This window comes from Aplidium turbinatum, chromosome 9 (genome assembly GCF_918807975.1).
Source record: "Aplidium turbinatum chromosome 9, kaAplTurb1.1, whole genome shotgun sequence".
Classification (NCBI taxonomy): domain Eukaryota; kingdom Metazoa; phylum Chordata; class Ascidiacea; order Aplousobranchia; family Polyclinidae; genus Aplidium; species Aplidium turbinatum.
Genome location: NC_137480.1, coordinates 15,228,583 through 15,251,715, shown reverse-complemented (window position 1 = coordinate 15,251,715; position 23,133 = coordinate 15,228,583). Strand labels below are relative to the sequence as shown.

General features: G+C 37.6%; 1 protein-coding gene across 2 annotated transcripts in view; it reads left to right on the top strand.

Moving 5' to 3' along the window:
- The window catches only part of LOC145777560 (uncharacterized), a 30,047-nt gene extending 7,327 nt beyond the window's left edge, over positions 1–22,720 (top strand). Inside the window, exons 7-11 of one of the 2 annotated variants that reach the window (XM_082588974.1) lie at positions 2,181–2,335; positions 16,115–16,182; positions 19,978–20,192; positions 21,367–21,543; positions 22,320–22,720. In XM_082588974.1, the coding sequence (XP_082445100.1) occupies positions 2,181–2,335; positions 16,115–16,182; positions 19,978–20,192; positions 21,367–21,543; positions 22,320–22,571 (867 nt within the window). In that variant the 3' untranslated portion in view covers positions 22,572–22,720. The remainder of the gene's footprint in view (positions 1–2,180; positions 2,336–16,114; positions 16,183–19,977; positions 20,193–21,366; positions 21,544–22,319) is intronic. The other variant, XM_082588975.1, reaches the window with a different exon arrangement.
- The last annotated feature ends 413 nt before the right edge of the window (positions 22,721–23,133 follow it).

Here is a 23,133-nt window from a genome sequence, read left to right as displayed (position 1 = left end):
AATCCATTGTTTCATTATCAATTTACCTGTAAACAATTGTCGTTTCATCAGCATGCTGCAGCTCAATGAAGAATACAATCATCATCAATAAAATAAAATAGCAATATATGAATTAAGTATATATTGCATATCGTGAATGGACTCATATCATCATCAATGACGTAATATCATTAACTACACTGGATCTGTATTTTCATATTTCAATATTTTAGATTATCACACACTACCTTCTCCCGATATGCTGCTCTTTCCCGCTCGGATCAACCTCGCGTTGCTTTTAAGTTTTAACTCATCGATAATCATGATTTCCCGATCAACTCGATGCAACCTCCAAAGTTTCATCCCACTATTCTATATTTTTCCTGGTAACGTAGCCTAGTCATATCTACGCTTCGATCGCTAGTCCCCCCGACCCATCTGGGCGAACCTGCCTCAACGTCTGGCCAGTGCACATCCGTGCTCGTTGGTTCAACGTCAACACTTTTTCGGTAGGTAAAGCATACAATATATTCCCACTTACCATCTTTTTTTTTTACACCAATTAATTGAGCCTTTGCTCCAGATTTTATATAATTTTCGTTTCCCACGAGTATTCAAATCGTCCTTGTAGCTAAGCTTCTCTTCCTCGTGGGAGACCCCAAAGTTTATCCGCTCTGCCTATGGGCAGACCGGGTATAGGAGTCAAACGTACCTGTGTTACGGTCACGTGATGGAGACGTGGGCGCTGCCTGGCTTTATAAAACTTCTGTCGCCCGGCCCGTCGTGAGCTGACCTTTTTGCGTTTGCAGAAAGCAAATCCCGTCTCCCTGGCCCGTTCCGCCATTCTAACTTTTGCAGACGAGTCGCACAAAAATCTCGATCCACACTTTCCTTCCACAGGTACCTAGACTCCCCAGCCTGGCCCCCGCGACCTAAGCTGGTGGACTTCCCTTCCGGGTGCATCGCCACCCCATAATCACGCCGCTCCCCGCCTCCACGGGGCGTGGCAGGCCGGTTCTTTAAAGTCTCTGACCTGGCTATGTTTATTGTGTTCTTCTCGCCGTGTCAATTATTTTGTACTCGTGCGTCGTTGACCAAAATAAAACAGTTCATCATCAAAAAAAAAAAGACTAAAAAAAAATGCATGAATAAATTAAGTATTAATTGCATGTGAATGGACTCATATCATCTATCAATTACGTAATATCATTAACAACACTGGATCTGTGTTCTCATTTTTCAATATTTTGGAATATTACACACTACCTTATCTTTATATTCTGCTCTTGCAAGCTCCATCAACCTCGCGTTGCTTTTAACACATCGATAAACACGATTTCCCGATCAACTCGATGCAACCTTCAAAGTTTCATGCCACTATTCTATATTTTTCCTGTTGACGTAGCCTAGTCATGTCTGCGCTTCGATCGCTAATCCCCCCGACCCAGCTGGGCGAATCTGTCTCAACGTCTGACCAGTGCACATCCGTGCTCTTTGGTTCAACGTCAACACTTCTCCAGTAAGTAAAGCATACAATATATTCCCACTTACCTTTCTTTTTTTTACACCAATTAATTGAGCCTTCGGTCCACATTTTATATAATTTTCGTCTCCCACGAGAGTTTAAATTTTCCCTGTAGCTAAGCTTCTCTTCCTCGTGGGAGACCCTAAAGTTTATCCGCTCTATCTTCGGGGCAGACCGGGTATAGGAGTCAAACGTACCTGTGTTACGGTCACGTCATGGAGACATGGGCGCTGCCCGGCTTTAAACATACTGATTTGCGGAAAGTAAAGCCCGTCTCCCTGGCCGGCTCCTCCATTCTAACTTTTGCGAACGAGTCCTATAAAATTTTCGATTCACACTTTCCTTCCACAGGTACCTAGACTCCCCCAGCCTGGCCCCCGCGACCTAAGCTGGTGGACTTCCCTTCCGGGTGCATCGCCACTCCAAAATCACGCCGCTCCCTGCTGCCGCAGGGCGTGGCAGGCCGGTTTTTTAAAGTCTCTGACCTGGCTGTGTTTATTGTGTTCTTCTCGCCGTGTCAATTATTTTGTACTCGTGCGTTGTTGATCAAAATAAAACAGTTCATCATCATACAAGTAAGCGACACAACAGAAGTCTCTATTATAGTGAAAATTACATGGAAGTGTCCAATTAATTACATTCAATTGCAATTGTAATTGACCCGACTCTGATTTAGACCTCAGCAGCTGAGCGGAGGGGAAGAGGGAGGAGAATGTGGAAGAAAGTAGGAAAGATTGTCACAATGAAACTGTTGCTTGACAAGTTGCAAGACAAAATGAGCGTGAACCACCCGTTTCAAATACCAGGCTGCTTGAATCAACAAATGCGAAGGTGAGTTTTTTTTACAGGCCAATGAGATTTTTAATGAAGACATGCGTCATAACAAACATAAACTAGAAGTAGCAACTGTATTTGTACATGATAAACTGATTTTCTTTTTTCAATGCAAGATGTTATATATTATTGAGTTAATAACGTCGTTCTCCCGTGACTTTGATGGTTTATTTGCTATATGTTCATCACAGGTGTGGTCTAGAAACTCTAAGCAAAACGTTGTATGAAAGTTTTTAAGTTCAGTTCAGTTCGTTTTTATTTATGACCATCACAACGAAAAACAATATATGCCAAACATGGCCAAACGTTTACAAAAGTTTATTTACACAAAAGTAAGACAATTTAAAAACACCACAAAGCTTAGAAGGTTTGAAACACTGACTCCTCTTAAATTTAGTCTAGCCTATGAAATAAGTTCATCAAAATAAAAGTATCTTTTGCTTTGATGGTTGACAAGCCTCAATCGAATAAACACTTTCCTTTCAATTTTGTTCTGATAAAGTTACAAACATAAGTGTTATTATTTGATTCTTAGAGGTAGGCTACTGTAGGCAAGAATTTCGTATATCAAGCAATCAGGTTGCGTCATTAAACGTCATTAAAGTAGCACTTTTTACTTAATTTTCAAAATACAAAAAACTACCTGCGTCTATACACTCTATATAGCAATGATTTCCAATCCGCAGTTCACAAACCTATTGAAAACTCATGAAAGGTTTAAATGGGCCCAAGAGTTTCCAAGACAATCCGAGCAATCTCTGGCAAAGCAATAAGCAAACAACATTTTCTAATTATGCCATTACTGTACAATAAGCTATTTTTACGAGACTGCAAGCTTGCTCTTGTGATAATAGGCTACAGGTTTATCAATTAATTAAAACGCTGTTCAGTGTTTTGAGACATATAAGACAATAAGAGTTGTGTTATATTTGTCCACGTTTATGTTATTCTATTTAATTAAGGTGAATTAAGAGTGAAATTTAATTAAAATTTGTTGTAATGATAATTGACGTAAAAAGCGAATTTGAATACGTCTAAACAACATGAAGGAAGTAGTAATCAACTCCTTGCTGTGGTTTGTGTACAATCGTATGAACATGGTTGATAGTGACACTATCATCAAGCTTGTGAGTGATCATTATGAGGAAAATATCATAGCAGAAGCAAAATCAGTAGTGCATGAAAAGGTCTACAAAGATGAGAGCAATAAAAGACGGGTGACTAGAAAAGGCCCCTCAAAGCTGGAAAAATCTGTGAAAGATATTCTTGAAGTTTTGTATAAAATGTCAGGTCATGACGATCAGTCTAAAACTCCAATTTTTGTCACAGCCACATGTGACTTCCCATCTGTTGATGTTCACAATGTAGATGCAGCAAGCATGGTTCGTGACATCCTCACACTGAAAAATGACATGAGGCCGTTGAAACATTCCAAGGAATCTGAAGGCTCTTTTATTGATGCAATGACCAGCTCCATATCTGATTTGAAAGCAATGGTTACAGTAATGAAATCAAACCCTTACATGAAAAAGCAGTGGCAGTAAGTGTGTTTCAAACTACTGAACAACCAGTACTACCTGACCCTGCTAAACAGTCATATTCCAATGTAGTGAAAAGACACAACTCTGTGATTACAGTGGATAATCATAAGTACCCCCACAAGATTACCTCTGATAAGGTCCAAACTGAATCTAATGTCAGAAAGGATCATTGGGTTAAAGTCAAGAAAAGACGGCGCAAGCCACGTCTAGGCTAGCTTGATTCCTCATCAAGTTTAAAAGCCATACACATGCCTGTACAGTCTTTGTGTCAAGGCTTCAGCCAGACACAACTACAGAAACCATCACATCTTTTGCATCGAAGCAATTTCCTGAAGCCACTGATATAAGATGCGTGAAGTTGCAAAAAAAAATTTGATCACTACCGTTCTTTTAAAGTTTCTTTCTCAGGAATCCCAATGAAAACATGTCTGGATACTGCCAACTGGTCTACTGGTATCTTAGTAAAACATTTCTTCAATGCTTCTAAGAATTTTAGAATAGAGCTTACAACCACACAAACTCCTGATGAAAGGTAACAATAAAGATCAATTAAAGGCTGTCTCATTCAACTGCAGAGGTGTGGCATCATCTCTGCATGATGTTCAGTTGCTATGCAAGGATTATGATATCATACTGCTGCAGGAAATCTGGTTGGCTAAGCAAAGCCTGGACTTCCTTTCTACAATTAGCAAAAATCACTATGCATAGGCCTATGGTTATTCTGCCATGGACTTTTCTGATAAAATGAATGCAGGTAGACCTTATGGTGGCACTGCCATCCTATGGAGTAAAAGTATTCCTGCTTCTGCTTTTCAAAGTGATGATTCATGTATTATTGGCCTTAAAGTTGCAATAGGGGAAGCAGACATGGTCCTTATAAATGTCTATCTACCTTACTGCTGTGATAACAATGAGGACAAATACTTAGAATACTTGGGTAAATTAGAAAGTATGCTTTTTGACTGCTCAAGCAACAACACTTGTATCCTAGGTGACTTTAATGCAAGTGACAAAAATATGTTTGGAAGCATGTTCAAAAGCTTCTGTGCAGACCAGGACCTGATTATTTCAGACATGGCCCTGTTACCTGCTGAATCATTTACCTACATCAGCGATGCTCATGGGACATGTAGCTGGATTGACCATTGTGTCACTTCCACCGCTCTACATCAATCCATATGTAAGGTAGAAGTCCTCAATGACTATATTATATCTGACCATCGACCCTTATCGGTTAATTTCAACTGTAAGTCACTTCCAAAATTGGATTTCATTGATCCCAAATATACCAATTCAAGTACTTTCTCTTGGAAAGCAGCATCTCGGCAGCAATTAAAACGCTATGCTCAAGAAACCAAACACAGGTTAGCTCATATTTCTTTGCAAGCTGATTCTGTCATATGTCAAAACTCTCTCTGCTGTAATAAATCTCATTTAAAGGAGATTGACAAGTTTTATGACAGTATCATAGAGGTCCTCTTAGAAGCTTCAAGAAAAGTTCTTTTTGTTAAAAACAAGAAAATATCTACTTATTCAACTCCTGGTTGGAACAATACTGTCGTCCCTCCACAAGCCAGAGCTAAGTACCTGGACTGGGTTGAAGGTGGCAAACCTAAAACTGGCAGCATACACAAGGCCATCCCAGCTAGAAAGCTACGTATATTACACGTTGATTTTTGGTTGATTTTAGGTAGTATGGTATCTTAGGTAGAATTCAGGTGTTATTAAGGAGTTTGTGTACACCAATACAAATTCACTTGTTTAAAAAACATTTTTTTAGAGACATATTTTAGCTATCATTTAGTATGACTAGTGTGTAAATATGATTCTAGAAGTTTTATCAGGGATTATTTTTTGAATATAACTCTTGCAAAAATAACACGTATTTTCCACGTATATTACACATGTTCAAAATCCTATGATTATTTGACTAATTTTTAAGGTATATAAGGTAAAATCACACCCAGAAGAGGGCATACAAAAGAGAAAAAATGTTTACCCGAGCAGAAGGATGTTTTACAGGAATTTTTTGTATTTTGATTATATGTTGTTTCCACGTGTATTGCACGTTTCCATCTGTTGAAAAGTAACACGTGTTTGCCACGTATATTAAACGTGTTGAAGTTCTTTCGTTCATTTGGGCAATTTTTAATCTGTGTTAGGTAAAACTACCTCCAAAGGACGGTATAAACAGAAAGAATTCTCCACTCAAGTGGATTGGTGTTAACCACGCTCCTCCGCATTTTTTAGGATATAAGTTAGATTATGTGTTTTTGTAGGTGTCTTTACACGTTTTTATTACGTTATGTAAAAAGGAAACTTCATGACATTTTTAGTCGCAAATTAATGTGATCTTTTAACGATAGTTCTTAGTGTAAATTTAAGTGGTCTCGCTTACTGATATTAAACAATTACTTACTAAGGTTTGGTACGGTAGCCACTTTAACAAGTCGAAATTCTGCCACTAAAAATGACTAGAATGAAACCGCCAACCAATCATAAGCTCCGGTTTAAGTGACGTAAAAATGGCGAAAAGAAGATGATAGAAAGCAAATTAAGTGATGGATTTTTTGTCAGCTGGTTGGTTTAGGGGTTTTGTCAGCTGGTTGGCTTTCATTGACGCGGGTTCGATTCCCACCACTGCTATTGCTCTTTTTCTTCTCTAATTCCAAATAAAGTTCAAAACAAGCGTTAACTCTCCGAATGAGTGCTAGAAGGGTCACAATTGGACAGTAGCCTCTTATAACAATATGTGTTATACAAATGTGTTAAATAAATACAAATGTGTTAAATTGTTGATTTCAGATACGGTACGCGGAAATTAGGTAGAATGTGGGTGTAAAAACACGTAAAATCCACCACCAAATATACGTGTAATGCACGTGAAATAGTGTCTACACATATGCGTGTATTATACGTGAAAATTAACGTATAATACACGACCCAAGGTACATAGAATCTACGTGTCAGATACGAGGAAATTAGGTGTAATGCGGGTGTACTCTGTACAACACGTAAAATCCACCACCAAATATACGCGGAAAACACGTGTATTAGTGTTGTCAGATACGAGGAAATTAGGTGTAATGCGGGCGTAAAACACGTAAAATCCACCACCAAATATACGTGTAATGCACGTGAATAAGTGTCTACACATATGCGTGTATTATACGTGAAAATTAACGTATAATACACGACCCAAGGTACGTAGAATCTACGTGTCAGATACGAGGAAATTAGGTGTAATGCGGGTGTAAAACACGTAAAATCCACCACCAAATATAGGTGGAAAACACGTGTATTAGTGTTGTCAGATACGAGGAAATTGGGTGTAATGCGAGCGTAAAACACGTAAAATCCACCACCAAATATACGTGTAATGCACGTGAAATAGTGTCTACACATATGCGTGTATTATACGTGAAAATTAACGTATAATACACGACCCAAGGTACGTAGAATCTATGTGTAACACACGTGAAATTTCTAGCTGGGATGTCTGCTACTCGTAAAATATTCAAATCTTCCCTACGAAAGTGCAAAAGTAACAGAGATCAGCATGAAGCAGATGCCATTGCCAAAGCATTTCATGCAGACTCCTCGTTTAAAACATTTTGGGATAAATTTAGTCAGTCTGGATCACAAAGATGTTCATTACCTACCTCTGTCGGAAGTGCTGTTGGAAGCACTAGCGTACGCAGGGGGGGGCATGGCCAGGGCCGGATTTACCAATAGGCTAGGCAGGCTGAAGCCTAGGGCCTCAACGTCCAGGGGCCTCAAAATTCGGTTTCGAAGTTTGTAGTTTGTAATCGGCACAACTCTTATCTTATCCAAGCTCATGAAAACTCAGAAAAACACACAAATGCCATGTTAACCTACCTAACAAGGAAGCAAGGATATACGCTTAGCCTACTGAATTCAAAGCCGGAGAAGCAAATAAAAGCAGAACAGCAGTATTGGTGGCATGTAATGGAAAGAATCACCGCTGTAATTTGTACTCTTGCTGAACGAGGCTTGCCTTTTAGAAGGGACAATGAACAATTTGGATCTCCCAATAACGGCAATTATCTTGGTCTTTTTGAACTAGTGGCCAAATTTGATTCATTTTTACTTGCCCATATCAATCGCTATGGAAATTCAGGATCAGGAAATCCCTCTTATTTGTCAAAAACTATTTACGAAGAGATAGATCAGCTCATGGCCAAAAAAGTTAAAGAGTCAATTGTTTTGTGGCTGACGTGAAAAAATCGGGATATTTCAGCTTTCTGTGGATTCTAATCCCGATATTTCACATACCGATCAGTTAACTTTGATTATATCAGATACGTGTCTCATGTAAACGGTTTACCAAGTGAGAGATTTATAACTTTCCTTGAGCTGAAAGACCACTCTGGGGTAGGCATGGCAGATTTAGTGCATAAATATCTCACTATAGGCTACTGAGCTTTAGCTTGATATTAATAAATGCCGAGGGCAGTCTTATGACAATTGACAATGCTGCAACCATGGCTGGTAGGTACAACGGTAGGCTATGCAGCAAAAAATCCTAGAAAGAAAGAAATTTGCAAAATTTATTCCATGCGCAGGTCACTCCTTAAATTTGGAAGGCCGCTCAGCTGCTGATTGCTGTCTTGATGCAGTGAATTGTTTTGGCATTGTCAATGAAATTTAGACCTTTTTTTCAGCTTCCACAAAGAGGTGGGCAGTTCTAAAATCATTTTTGCAACCTCAATCAAAAGTGCCAAAACATTTGAGATCTTTCTCAAGGCTCAAAAGCATCAAAAATAAACTGAGATTGACAATGTCTCAAAAAAGGTTGTCCGCACTGAGCATTCTGTGCATTGAGAGTGACAAACTTAAACAGATAAATTTTGATGAACTTTTGCAGGATTTTGCTTTGACGAAAGCTAGAAAAAAAAATTTGGTAGCCTAGTCTTACTCTATTTGATGGCTGTAACTATTTCTTATGTCCTCGTAAATAAACTTTACAATTATTGTAACGGTTGTTTGATCAAAGAAATTAATATTAAAACTTAAAAGCAAAACTGCCTTAACTAAATTTTTATTCTTTTAATTAAAAATTTGCACCCATAAATGTGGAAAATGAAAAAAACAAAAAGTTTAATGCAGTCATGTTTTTGACATTAAGCAATGACATGTGATGTTGTTTAAAGAGAAATACTCTGAGCTCAAAAATAGGGAGGGGCCTCACAAATGGAATAGACTAGGGCCTCTCATGGTCTAAATCCGGCCCTGGGCATGGCCCAATGGCCCCCCCCCTCCCCCCCTTAAAAATGTTTTAGTAGTTAATGACGTAGATTAAAGCATTTAATATGTTTTGGATTGCACTGTCAAAGCAATTAACAATGTTGTTCTATAGACTAAGCCAATACGAAATACATAGCCCAATCTACCTACCCCACCCCAGGTATGCCAATGTAGCATAGTGTTCTGTAAGCCTATTATAGTGAGAAAGAAATGGATAAAGTCTAAGACCTCTGTGATATCAATGGCCAGTGGTGTAGCTAGGGGGGGGGTTGGGGGTGACAACCCACCTTTGGCACGCGTGTGACGTCACGATATTGAGAATGATGCTTTCAGTCTCTTTATGCTAGGGAATGATGCTTTCAGTCTAAAAAAAACTTGCCTAATTTTAAACAAAACTGCATTAAAAGAGCGAGTTTTGCCAATACCAAACATTCAAACATCTCAGCCAGGAATTAGCAACAAGAAAACATAGAGACTTAGCTTTATTTCCGAAAAATGCCGAAGAAAACATGATCTTATCCTTTTGCTATGCCACCTGACAGCACCATTTTACAGGAATATTTATACCCACATTTTTGTTGAAAATGCTCTCAGATTGCACCAAATTCAAGTAATTTTTCAAAATTTTCTGGGAGAGGCCCCCCAGACCCCCCGCCGATGGGTGTCGTTTGAGGCGTAAACGCCATCGCGCTTCGGCCGCCGGGCGTCAAAACCTCCCCCCTTTCAAAATTCCTGGCTACGCTACTGTCAATGCCCCCCTTGAGAAAATCCTGCGTACGCCACTGGTTGGAAGCAGGGCTGCGATTTTTGCCTTTTTCGGTGACGAGGTCACTCGACACGCGCCATCACTATTCGACAAACGCCGTGCCTTACGGAAAAAAAAAACGAAAAAATAGAAAACAAAAAGGAAAAAAACTGAGAGAGGACTAAACGTCGTCAGGTCGAGGAACAATCGGGGGGGGGGGGGGCATCACGTGATGCAATCATAAAAGTGCTGACTTGCGTAAACTTTCTTGCGCCAGGTACTTCAAAGCAAGGTCTAAAAGCGACGCTTCACACGAGAAACTCCCAAGGCGTCAGCGCCGCCATTTTGAACACTGCAGGAGAATGCTTTGATCGAAGTTCCAACGCCTGGCATCAAACATTTCGCAACACACTTTTCGTGCTATTCGACACAACGGGTTTCTTTTATAGATGAAATAACCTAGGCTATGTTGAGTTGTCAACGTCTATGCCAGTTTGTATTTCGCCGTTTGAGCCAATTAACAATATTGCTCTGGTAAAATGACTGTTGCATACTTGCTATGAAAGTTTTTCACATGTAGAAAACAGCCTAGTTTCCGACCAGATGTTCAGAAATACAGATGAAAAAAGCCGCTATTTTTATGGAAAGGAGTTCTCTTCCAGAACATTTTGAACACTGCGGGAAAATGCTTTGATCGAAGTTCCAACGCCTGCCATCAAACATTTCGCCACACACGTTTCGTGCTATTCGACACAACCGGTTTCTTTTATAGATAAAATAACCGAAGTAGGCTACTTTTAGTTGTCAACTTGTTTGTATTTATGTCTGACTCATGCACTTGTTGTTCCAAGATTGCAGAAATGTTTTGCAATGTGAATAAAGAATAGTAGACAGATAAACACGGTTGCAACTCGACTTCCTTCCACTAAAAGAGTTTCTGTGAATACGTAATAGGCAATTTTGCACATTCACAAAAGCACACAACCCAGCTACCAAACCCGTCGTTTTTACATTGATTCAACGTCTGCAGACGTTGAGTCACAATGCATGACATGTATAAACAAGTTTGCTGGATGGGAAGTCTGGACATCTACAGGTAATTTGTCTCGCACCAGGCGAGATGCCATCCTTTGAAAGATTAAAACAATGATGGATTTATGTAGCCAGTGCATGATGATAAAAACAAATTTAAGATTTCCTTTCCGTTATGTAACTTAAAACAGGTGATTGATACAGAAGAAAATAATCGCAGAAGCACACAATAAAAGAATACAATAAAGCCTACTTATTACGCAAGTTTTTTACATCAAGAAAATAGCCTAGTTTCCGACCAGATGTTCAGAATCAGAAACACAGATAAGAAAGGTCGCTATATTAAGAGTTTGCTTCTAGAAGAATAGTAGGTAGTCACTGGGAGTGGACAAGGCAAGGTAATAGGCAAGTTGTAAGAACAGCATAGCTTTGCCCAACTACAGATAGGATAGTCTTCAGTTAGTCAGTATCCTATAATGACTAAAAAGCGAAAGAATCCTCCGACAACACGGATTGCAAAAGCTTCGGTCGGTCTTACCGAGAAGCGGTTAAGGTTCAGCAAACAGCGAGTGAAGTGCGGGATCTGTTCGAAGGAGCTACCGAGAGAAGCATTGCCACGTCACTTTGGAACTTATCATTCAGGTAAACTTCCGGCTAATAGCGTTTAGTAGCAAAGCATTCTCAATTTTGAACATGTTTAATTTAATAGTGGTAAGCAAAAGCATGCTTAGTAAAATGCGCCTATTACGTTTTCACTTTTCAACAATAAAATTTTATAGATAAACCCGTTCAAGTGCACAAGAAACAACGCATCGATAGCCTACATTCTTTTCTCGACGAGACAGTGATGACGTTTCTGAGTTTGCACAAGCAGTTCGGTCGGTGAGCTACCATCTGCAAATACAAGGTCAGGCCCTGGCGATAGCACGGCTTCACTAGATGTTCAAGCTCATCAGGAAGTTGAAACAACCTCTCATGTTGAAGTACCACCAACAATTGAAAGATCTGGGTTTCGGTCTAAAGTTGCAATGTTGTACGAAGGGGCTTGTTTGCCATCTCGGCACACCTTAAACGCTGTAACATTACGCCATTGTTTTGTATTATCGTAGTATTGTTGCGTTTTCTTTTATCTGCAGTTCATTTTTCGCTATATCTTCGCTGTGTTTCTTGGTAACTTGCATATTTCGCTCCTAACTGTGTTTGCGTGCGGGTACGTGCCTAACCATTTACGTACCAAGCGAGACTAAAGAGATGCCCATGGCCACCTGGATATGCGGCCTGATTTGTCACATTTTGCAGATTTTGATTACAGCTACTGCTAGTGCTTGACTGACAATTTTTGAGATGTTTTTACTTTTTGGGGTTTCCTAATGACAAAAAACTTTTTTGTTGCCTTGGGGAAGCAGTAGCAAATGAGAAAAAGGAAGTTGAAAAACGCAAAATCAGACTGTTATTGAAAATTAACAGTCTGATTAAAATCTACAAAATCAAATTTTCTTTGTTTTTCAACATGTAAGAATGTTAAAACCTGTCGTGTCATCTGGGGAAAAGAATAAAGAAAGCGTAAAAATCTAATTTAAAAAAAAATATATTTAAACGTTCGCCCAAAGTTAGAAAAATCTGGAAATTTATGCAAAATGTGACAAATCAGGCCATATCTTTAGGTGGCCATGAGATGCCAAAGGAAAAATTCTCACAGTAGGCTACTACGCTAGGTGTATAGCCTAAGGGATTTTTTCTTTTGCGATCCTCAGTTTCGCGTTTACAACAGTTCTCCATGGAGCAAAACAAATAATATACGTGTCTGGTAGGTACATAACTTAGCGCTTGATACTCCTTTGCAATCACTCAACCAGCGTGCGATTAAAAACTTAGTGACTCTGATACCACACAACTTGTGTGGTAATACGCGTATAATCTGACTCTTATGACGTCATATTACTATTCGACAAACGAACGCAGAATTTTTGGTCGTTCGACAAGAAAGAAAAAATCGCAGCCCTGGTTGGAAGTAAAGACATTTTGAACATGTGGATGTGTCACTCACTTTAATCAATTGCTAAACTCGACTGGTAAAAAAGTTGGCAATGAAAAATTTGTTTCATCTCACTTAAATGATATAGCCTAGCCTACATGGCTATCACAATACTAGTCAATTTCTGACCTCTGCTGACACAATTTCTTCTTTGCTTCATATATTGCCATTAAATTGCTCTGTTGGTTGTGATAAATTATCTTTTGAGCACATTGCTTATGCAGATTCCAGTATCAGTGTATATCTTTCATCATTTTTTAATATGTGCCTTGTTCATCGTTCATGGGTATGTGCCAAATGCTTGTCTTAAAACTGAATTAGTTCCCATTGAAACAAATCTGGTGACGTAAGAGACATTGCAAACTTCAGACCCATTGCTCTTGCTACTGTTATTTCTAAACTATTTGAGCATGTTGTACTTTTTGTACTTCAGCAATGGTGTCAAACAGGGTGGTGTCCTCAGTCCTTACTTATTTGCCGTGTATATGGATGATCTATCGACTGTGTTAAGCAAAACCAAGGCAGGCTGTTACATAGGTAATACACTTGTCAATCATCTCATATTTGCTGATGATATTTGTTGTATTTCTCCAAGTGTTCATGGTCTGCAGAGTATCTTGAATGTGTGTGAAGATTATGCGCTTTCTAACGATGTCATTTTTAACTGCAAAAAGTCATTTGCTATGTACTTCCAACAGGGATATCTAAAGAAGGGGATACGAAGGCTTTTATTACGTCTGACAATAGAAAGGCTTTTGTTTATCATAAATAATCTGTGTTTATCGTAAAATGATAATTGGCACCGATAGTATAGTTTAATAAATCTTGTTATGATAACTTGCATTGCGCTATGGCCTGGATATTCACAGCAGGCTCATGATTGCTTGTTAATTCAACTACCCATATACTTGCTTTACATCTAGCCTACCGCAAAGGCTTTGTTAAAAAAACAGCTTACTGGTAACTTTTCAACTGTCTTTATAAACAATTGAACTTTAAATATGCTCCACGTAACATTTGCTAACTGTCTTCTGTAGCTCATTGTACCAGCTGTACTACAAAACTTTCTACGATTTTAAAAAGAACCACATGTTTAAAGCACTACAAACTACCACCCTGGTAGTGTCATGAGAATAAGGCAATCATTGCGAGCCTTCGTATCCCCTTCTCTAGATATCCCTGACTTCCAAACCAATCACTTAAAGTTAAATTTGAATCCAATTGTACGGCTCAATGGAAGTGAGATCAAATTCGTAGACAGTGTCAAATATTTGGGTGTTTTTCTTGACACGGCAATGTGTGACGACAAGGATATAAATCGACAAGTGCAATCAATCTACTGTTCTGCCAACAAATTAAAATCAAAATTTTACAAGTGCTCCAGTGATATTAAAAATGTTCTATTCCGTTCATATTGTACTCCAATGTATGCATGTCATCTGTGGGAAAATTATCATCAACGTGACATTAATCGCCTGCGTGTTGCCTTCAATAATGTATTTAGAATTATACACAATTTGCCTAAACACTATAGCGTACGTGAACATCAAGTCTTGTGCAACAATATAACATTTGATGCATTACTTCGGCAATATGTTTTTTCTTTTGTTGGAAGATGCGAAGTATCGTCTAACTTTATTGTTGCCTCCCTGATGAGGTCCGATTGCCATCGTTTATCAAATTACCGTCTTCATTATAATAATTCTATGTATGCTGTTATCTAGTTTTGATGGCTGCCATGTCATCTGATTATTTTTATCGTTCTGAATACTTTCAGTTCTTCTAACTTGTAACACTACCGTACCATTGTCTGTAAACTTGTAACAGTAGATAGCCTATTTAGTGAGATTTTGTGCATTTGCAGTTTGTGTATTATTTCGTTGTTTTTCGTTGTTATTTCGTTCCGATTTCGTTGTTGTTGTTCGTTGTTTGTGCATTTGCAGTTTGTGTATTATTTCATTGTTTTGTTTTGTTTAGGACAGTGGTTCTTAACGAGGGTTCGATCGAACCCCTGGGGTTCGACGAAGCTGTTTCAGGGGTTCGGTGCGAACGTCCTCTGAAACATTAACACACGGTCTACTGAATAGTATAGCCTATCAGCGAATATTTTTAGAAAATATTGTCCAGCCGAAACTTGATTGCGGCTTACATGATGGTAAATAAACATCTGTCTGTTTGACGCGTGATGTAATGATGCCACCTGCATGCAACACAGAAAGAAAAAAAAATTGCGTAACATTGTAAAAACAATCGGAAAGAAAAACTTCATTTTCTCAAAACATGAATTTCCTTACGTTTGCTTTTTGCATGGAACGGCAGAAGCAGGGCTCTCACTTTTAAGGAAATTACCTTAGTTTAAGGAAATTTACTTGCTGTAATATTTACCCATGCTGGGTAAAAATCCTTAGTTTAAGAAAATTTAGTTCTATTTTCAATTTTTTTTTTTTAAACAACAGTAGATAGCCTATAAACAGTCCATACTTGGATGACATCATCGAGCTTGAAGAAAGTGAGATGCTAAAAAGAAACTTCAGCACAACAAATCTTCAAACTTTTTGGTGGCAACAAATGGAAAGTTATGTTATTACAAAAGTTGCCCTTGAAGTTCTCATGCCATTCGTAACCACTTATTTATACGACCATGCGTTTTCTATCTTGGCGAATGTTAATGCAAAAAAACGAAACCGGCTTGCATGCGAAAATGACATGAGAATTTCTGTTTCCGAGACAAAGCTTTGAATCTCACTCTTGGTCACAGAAAAACAATTAGGCATACAGAAGTCTCATTGATACAGTAATGTTTTACTATTAAATGTGGTAGATTTTTATAACAAACAAACAAATTTTATAGTTGAATATACTGTAAGTCTTTATTGACATGCTAACATTATTATTATTATTATTTATTTGTATCAAACAAGAATGTCCATATTCAAATCACACAAAAATAGAAATATACAGAAGTAAAAGGCATAGGCTACAGTAGTATACAGTAATTTATATAGCAACAGTAATTTTTTTTCGTTCTGCGGGGAAGCCTACGTGACAAAGTGTTCCCTTTAGATTTGCTACTGTTTGTCAGTTGGCTTGTTATTAACTACTCAAATAGCGTTACAACTAGTTAAATAAAGTTATGAGACAACTTGCATTTACAGAGGTGAAAAACTACGTGAAAAGGTGAAGAAACTGAGCGAAACAAGAAAAAGTTTGGTGGCAACACATGGTGAGCCATAAAAGTAGTTAATAGGCTAAACTAAACTTTCTTAAAAGCAAACAAAACAGTTTTAAAAAAAAAAGTTTTTTTTTAAGTTTAAATACTTCAAAAATAAAACTTTTCGAAAGGCAATTTAGTTGATTCAACTTGCAGCAGGTGACCTTGAACATATTATAGCTCACAGGCCTGCACGAAGGTAGTTGCAGGCAACCCACGAATTGTAGCGGAGCCTACAGCAGAGTTGGATCAATTACACTGGTCAACAAAAAAAAAATTTTCTTTTTCTTGCATGGGATTTGAGAACTGATTTAGGGTAACTTTGGAGTGCTGAATCCGAATCTGACCTCGGATTTATCCTATCACGTCAGGTTTGTGAGATATGATAACAGCAAATTGCTACTTTTGTCAAAAGTAGAAGATTTGGCGTTGCGTTTACCACCAACATATGCAGTGCTATAACGAAAGGTTAGTGTTAGACAGGCCAAAACAGCTTAAATAAGGTTACTGAACAAGCATTGCCACAGGCCTGTTTAAATCTTTGTTTCATGAAAAACATTGACGGGGGAGGGGGGCAGTTATACTTTTAGCCTCCCTTTTAGCTTGTTACTACTGCATGGTTAATAATGTTGCTTAGAAAACAAATTGGTATCAAAATTATAGTTGGTGGGTGTATTTCAGCTACTTATGTAGGGGAAGGGAAGGTAATTTGATACGGAAGGTAATTTGATACACCACCTCTACAGAAATGTACAAAAAATATTAGTCAAAAATATTGTCATTAGGTGGAAGATCTGTGAAAATAATGCCTACAAAAATTTCGCCATGCAGCTAACTCGTGCTTTTATGGCATAAAATTGTAAAAGTGTGTTTTTTGAGTATTTTCGTAAAAATTTTAACTCATGCTTATTTTCGTCTGGAAATTTAACGAAAAGTTCCTGAAAGATGAAACCAAACTCATTTGACAGTTGATTGATAAGGCTTCAAGGGCATGTCACGTTTTTTCTGCAATGTGCATCCAAGCATACAAAAATCAGAATTTTATAACTTTTTTTGAAAAAGGTAAATTGATACATGCGGAGAAGGTAAATTGATACAGTATATTAAGTTATTTTTTGTGACTGTAATAAATGTTGTCATTGATTTAGTTGATTTAAATAAGTTATTCTTTATTAACAAGACCTGCTACTTTGGGAAACAACTATTATATAGGCTTTCGTCGGCCTACACGCTATCTGCTGTCAAAAAATTAGAAAAGCGCAAAGCACCCCCTTGAATAAGAATTCCAGCCAATCATCCTTCCCATGTCCATCCCGCTGCAGAAGCTTCGCCGCACACATAGGTCTCAACAGTCATCCTTGCACCCAAGCACGCCAACCACATATTAAATTTTCATTTATTGCTTTGCTGTCAAAGGGGATTTCTGTATTAGTTTTACTGTATCAAATTACCTTCCGGGTGTATCAATTTACCTTCCGTAGAAGGTAAATTGATACAATTGAGTGACGTTTTTAAAATTTCAATTATAAAAAAAGTAACAAAAATAGAAAAGTGAAAATGTTTTTAAAAAGTTAAGGGATCAGACTTTCATTTCAGCTTAAAATCAATAGTTTGTGTCACGTAATTTTCAGTTAACAGGCAAAAATGTTAAAAGTGTATCAAATTACCTTCCCTTCCCCTACTACATGGCCGGGATTTCTGGATAAAGCACAATGTGTATGTGCAATAAACGCAACGTCAAATCTTCCACTTTTGACAAAAGTAACAATTTGCTGTTGTCATATCTCACAAACCTGATGCGACAGGATAAATCTGAGGTCAGATTCGGATTCAGCACCCCAAAATTACCCTAAATCCATTGAAAAACTCCATGCAAGAAAAGTTGTGTTGACCAGTTTTATTATTATAGATAGAACTTTCAGTTCAATTACATTAAAATTAACCCATCAAAAATTTTAATGAGAACACAATTACACTGTTTTGAAATTTTTAAATTACAATCACTTCTAAATGTAATTAATTACACATATTAATTACAAAAATTACAAAAAACAATTCACTTTTGAATCCCACCTGGCGGCTCAACAAAAATACTGATATCATGCGTGCGACTTACCAAATGCAATTGTAATTGGGATAATAGGACCACAATTTTTTAATATTACAATTACCCAACAACAAAAGTCTCAATTATTATAATTACAATTACATGAAAATGTGTAATTAATTTCATTCAATTACAATTGATCCAAGTCTGGTCTACAGTATAAAAAAGTTAGTTTTTATTTTTAACATTCTATTTAAAATTCATTTGTAGGTTCATCAGATTATCGGTGTACTGTATGTTTAACAATCCTTAGAACTGACGCAAGCTTTGAAATAACACGTCACTTTCCAGACATCAGCCAAGGGCAGTAACGTACGCAGGGGGGCCATTGGGCCATGCCTCTCCTCTTTTAAAAATGTTGATTTTTTTAGCTTTGTTGTGATTGTGTATAATGCAAACATGTTATTGTGCAAGAGTGGTATTGAGCAGCTGGGCCGCTTTAACCGCCCCTCATACATCCCGGGGGCACGGTCGTTTAGGGGCCCACTCATTACAATTTGTTTCATGTTTTTTGGTTATTTGAAGTGAAAAAATGTTGTAAATGTTGCTACAAAAGCTCGAGATTATGGCTTAAATTACGCAAGGCTTTATTTTCTGCTTTAAAAACCCCAGTTAGTCGAAATTTAGTGCTTTTATTTACATCTTTGTTTAGGTGCCCAACCTTATCTATATTTAATTGGTGCAGCGTTTTTCGTGGTTATTATTAGCAAATAGATGTTTTTCAATTCGTTTTGATTCAAAACAAATTTTGAATGCCCCTCCCCCCTTCTGGAAAAATTGTTGCGTACGCCACTGGCTAAGGGTCTAAAACACGCGGCCCGTGTTGCATTTTTAAACTTTGAAATAATTAACAATTGTAGTACATACTTTTTATATAAATTGAGAAAGGTAAAATTCACTCTAAAATTGCTCAAAAAATCTGAAAAAGCCCATCAAACTTCATATGACTTAGCACCACTGTCGCGCCATTTTATTACGTGCGAGAAACTCACATAGTTACATCACAATCACATTGCATATTCACTTATAATTGTATCGTTATTGCAATAGTAACCTTGGTATTTGCAGAAGTCAGTTCTTCATGGGTTTAGTTTTTTCGCGCTTTGTTTCGTTTACGTTCTTTCTTGTTTTTCTTTTTCATGTGCATTTTTTTGCGTTTGTACAGTGTTTTCCATGTCATTGTTCTTCCTACTTTTTCTTGCGATCTAAAGTTTTGGTGTGTTCTTACTACCTTTTTTATTGCGTTTTTTACTGTGTTTTTTGTTTATTGACTTCTTATTGTGTGCTACGACTCTCGGGTTAATTTACGATTATTCATTCGGCCCTCAGACCAATTTGAGTTTAAGATCCTTGCTTTAGAGTTTAGGCTATGTTACTGGGGCCAATCAAATTACACAAAGAAATAGAAAAGAAAAAATCTATTTGCAAAACACAATTTTTGTAGGCTACCATCAACATCATTTTTACAAGGGAAGGAAAAAGTGATTTTAGTTCGTATTTTCAACCAATGTTGTCAAGCTTTTGATGAACTTTTTTTTATTCGTAGCTTTAGGCTATATGAAATATTTTTGTAGAGTGCACATTAGTCTACCATTTTCTGTCAAGTATGTGAATCACTTAATCAATGACACGGTAGGCTACCTTGTGCACGTAACTTTATGTAATTTTAATCTACTTGATCGCTTGATTTATGTACAAAGAAAAAATAAAAATGGAGCAACAAAAGGTGAAGGAAGACTACTACAAAGCCGTTGAGGAAGCCAAAAGCGAAGTTGAGAAATTGGAGGTTGAAATAATGGAAGCGAAAGAGCAAAATAATATGGCTTTTAATAGATTGCAGCATTGCAGTAGAATCATTTTTGAAGTTTCCACCTCAGCAAACCATATTAGAAGTAAAGTAGAATCTTGCGATTGGGTAAGTTATAATATTTCAAATTTAACTACTAACTTACAACACACTTAAAATACAGCAGCCCAAAAAAAAGTCTCTTTGCGAAATTACCCACAGACAATTTTAGCAACAGTTCCGCCCTGATAGCTTAGTTGCACAAGGAACCTTATGATCGAGCAGCGCTAGTTTGAATCTGGAGGTGCGCGCTTGAGCAACGCATTGGACAGCTTTCCATTCAAACAGAAACTTCTGTCAATCTCCGTGACCGGGCCTGCGTCAGTGGTTTAAAGTACAAGTGGACCATGTGAAACTGCCAGGGTAAAGCTCTCAAAGAAGCTTTCTAGGTCTGAGTATAAATATTTCCTTAATCAATCAAACTTTAAAAAAATGGCTATTAATAGCAAAACTTTATAAATTTTTGAGGTTCTTCTGACGGAAAGCCGTGAGACCGTCTCATAACCTTTGACATGGTGTGGCTGCTGCGAATCACTAAACTTTAGTTCCGCTTGGTCTGGTAATAATCAGAAGAGGTTGTTCCAATATCATATAAGCTATACAATTATAAATCATTTAAGTTCTAAATATCATAGGCCTAATTCTCGTTGAAAAGCGTACGGTAAGAGAAGCGCTTGTTTTATTAGCCTAAGTAAGCGTATTTAAATTGGTAAAAAAAAACGCTGCATTTTACATGACATAACGGGTTGAAGAAAAGCTGGAAAATTGGGCCATGCAAAGTATTAATTTTGTCAAATGGGAAAATTATTCATTTATGAGCAGGAACACAAGAATATTTTCCTGCTTTTGAAATAGCCTACTGTAAGGTGGTTGTACAGTAGGCAGGGTCGTAGCCAGCAAACAATTTTGAGAGGGAAGAAAATAAGTATTAGGCTATTGCACATGTTAGTGAGTTGGAAGCAAATTGGCGAAAGTGAAGCGTTCAGAGTGGGATTTGGAGGGCTTCTCCCAGAAATTTATGAAAAAATACTTTAAAATTGCGCATTCTAAGAGTACTTTCGGCTTAAATCTATAATAAATCTCTGCTAAATGGTGCTGCAACAGAAGGCGTAATGTTTATGCAAAATATTTCGGATTGGGAGGGTAATTGCCCCATTCACCTCTCTTCTGACTACGCCCTTGGTTACAGGCCTATACAATATTTACTGTTGCTTTACGGATCTATTTGTTGTTTGCTCTACAGATAGTGCAGGAAGTGCATCTGAAACTCGGCAATGATTATTCATTGGGTAGCTTCTTTAATTACGATACACCAGCAAGTGAAATCAACTGCAAAGACCCCTTGAAAGTTCTCTTATTTTGCGGAACACGATTAAATCATATTGCCTCTTCCTTCAAGCTATTGCAAATTAATTCTCACGCAAGTCGAAACTATGTAGCCTACACTAACTAGAATACAGTAGTCTAGTAACTTACAGCTTATTCAGAAGACGTTGGTGGTCAAAAGCTTAGCCTATAGGCATTAAAAAATTACCATAGTTACTCATTGGTCTGTTAGCTGACCACTTTATTGGTCAAACAATGTTTTTGATTGTTTTGTAGAATATTTAGCCAACATTTAATCAGTAATTTTTGATTTAGTCAATCAAAGCCAGAGATGGGCAAAATCGCCAGTTTTGGTGACCTTGAAGACCAAGATCACTGCTGTATGAAGAAATAATCTTGAAGATTAAGAACAGATCACCAAAACAATGTGATCTTGAAAATCAAGATCACTTTTGTAAATTTAAAAACATGAAATTCTTCATTAATGGTTGCTAACAAAGCAAATTTTAATAATTAACAGCAGGCTGCGGTAGCATAATGTTTGTAGTTTTTGCTAGTTTGTACAGTAAAAGTTCTAGAAAAATCTATATTTTTAGTAAGTCAACTTAAATTTCCGAATGATCTTGATCTTACCGATTTTCAAGATCACACAAAAAAGTGATCTTCAAGATCAGATCACGATTTTCAAGATCACATTGTGCTTTTCAAGATCACACCCGTCTCTGATCATAGCCTACTTTGATCTTGAACCTGAATTTGCCTTAAATTGAGAAAATCGAATAATCTACTTTCACAAAGATTAGACTAAATCTAAATGGTAACAAAAATACGCTAGGCTATTTCATTTAGCCTACCTTTTCGTTTTTTCAGGATCAATATTTAGCTTCGCAAGGTATGGAAGGAGACAGAGCACAGGAAGCTTTGGTTACAATCAGATCAGGAGGACCGATGAACGGAAGAGTTTTGGTTTCTGAAGAAGATGATCTTCTGCATCATGCTGAAGACTTCTTGTGCAACGATGAGGATGAAAACGATCAATATCTGTCTCGCGACACCATTAAATTTACAATGAAAGTCATGTTCGATAATGCACACAGGAAGGCAAAGAGACAAAAACAATGAACATGTAGCCTATTGGCAATAAACTATATGTTGCCAAATGATTGTGTTGACCATAGAATATTTATGTTTTGCAATAATATTTTTAATTGAATATGGGAATTTCTATCCTCGAATTTAAAAAGCTTCTTTGACAGCTTAATCCGGGCGGTTTTGCATCTACTTGTAGGCCTAAAGGCTTTGGACCAATGATAGCCTATACTGTGTAGGACATCAGATTTGAGTTTAACAGAACAAAGTTTCCGATTGTTGCAGTGTTGTTGTCTGTATGAGCTATTCTATCCACAGGTAGCCCACTGCTGAACAGAGAGCAGTTGATAAGTGCGTTGCTAAATCGCAAACCTCGCGAGTCAAACCAGCCCTGCTTGATCTTGCGGTTTTATCGCGAACAAAGTCGAGCGAACCAACTGAGCTGTCTTATAGTAGATGGGAAGTAGGGACATATGGAAAGGCTGCTGACGCCAAAAGTAATTATCAGGATAGGCTTCTGCATAAAAATTTCTGTCTAGTAAATCCTTTGCCTATATAAAAAAAAAACTCTTGCAAGATAATTTTATGATGCGCG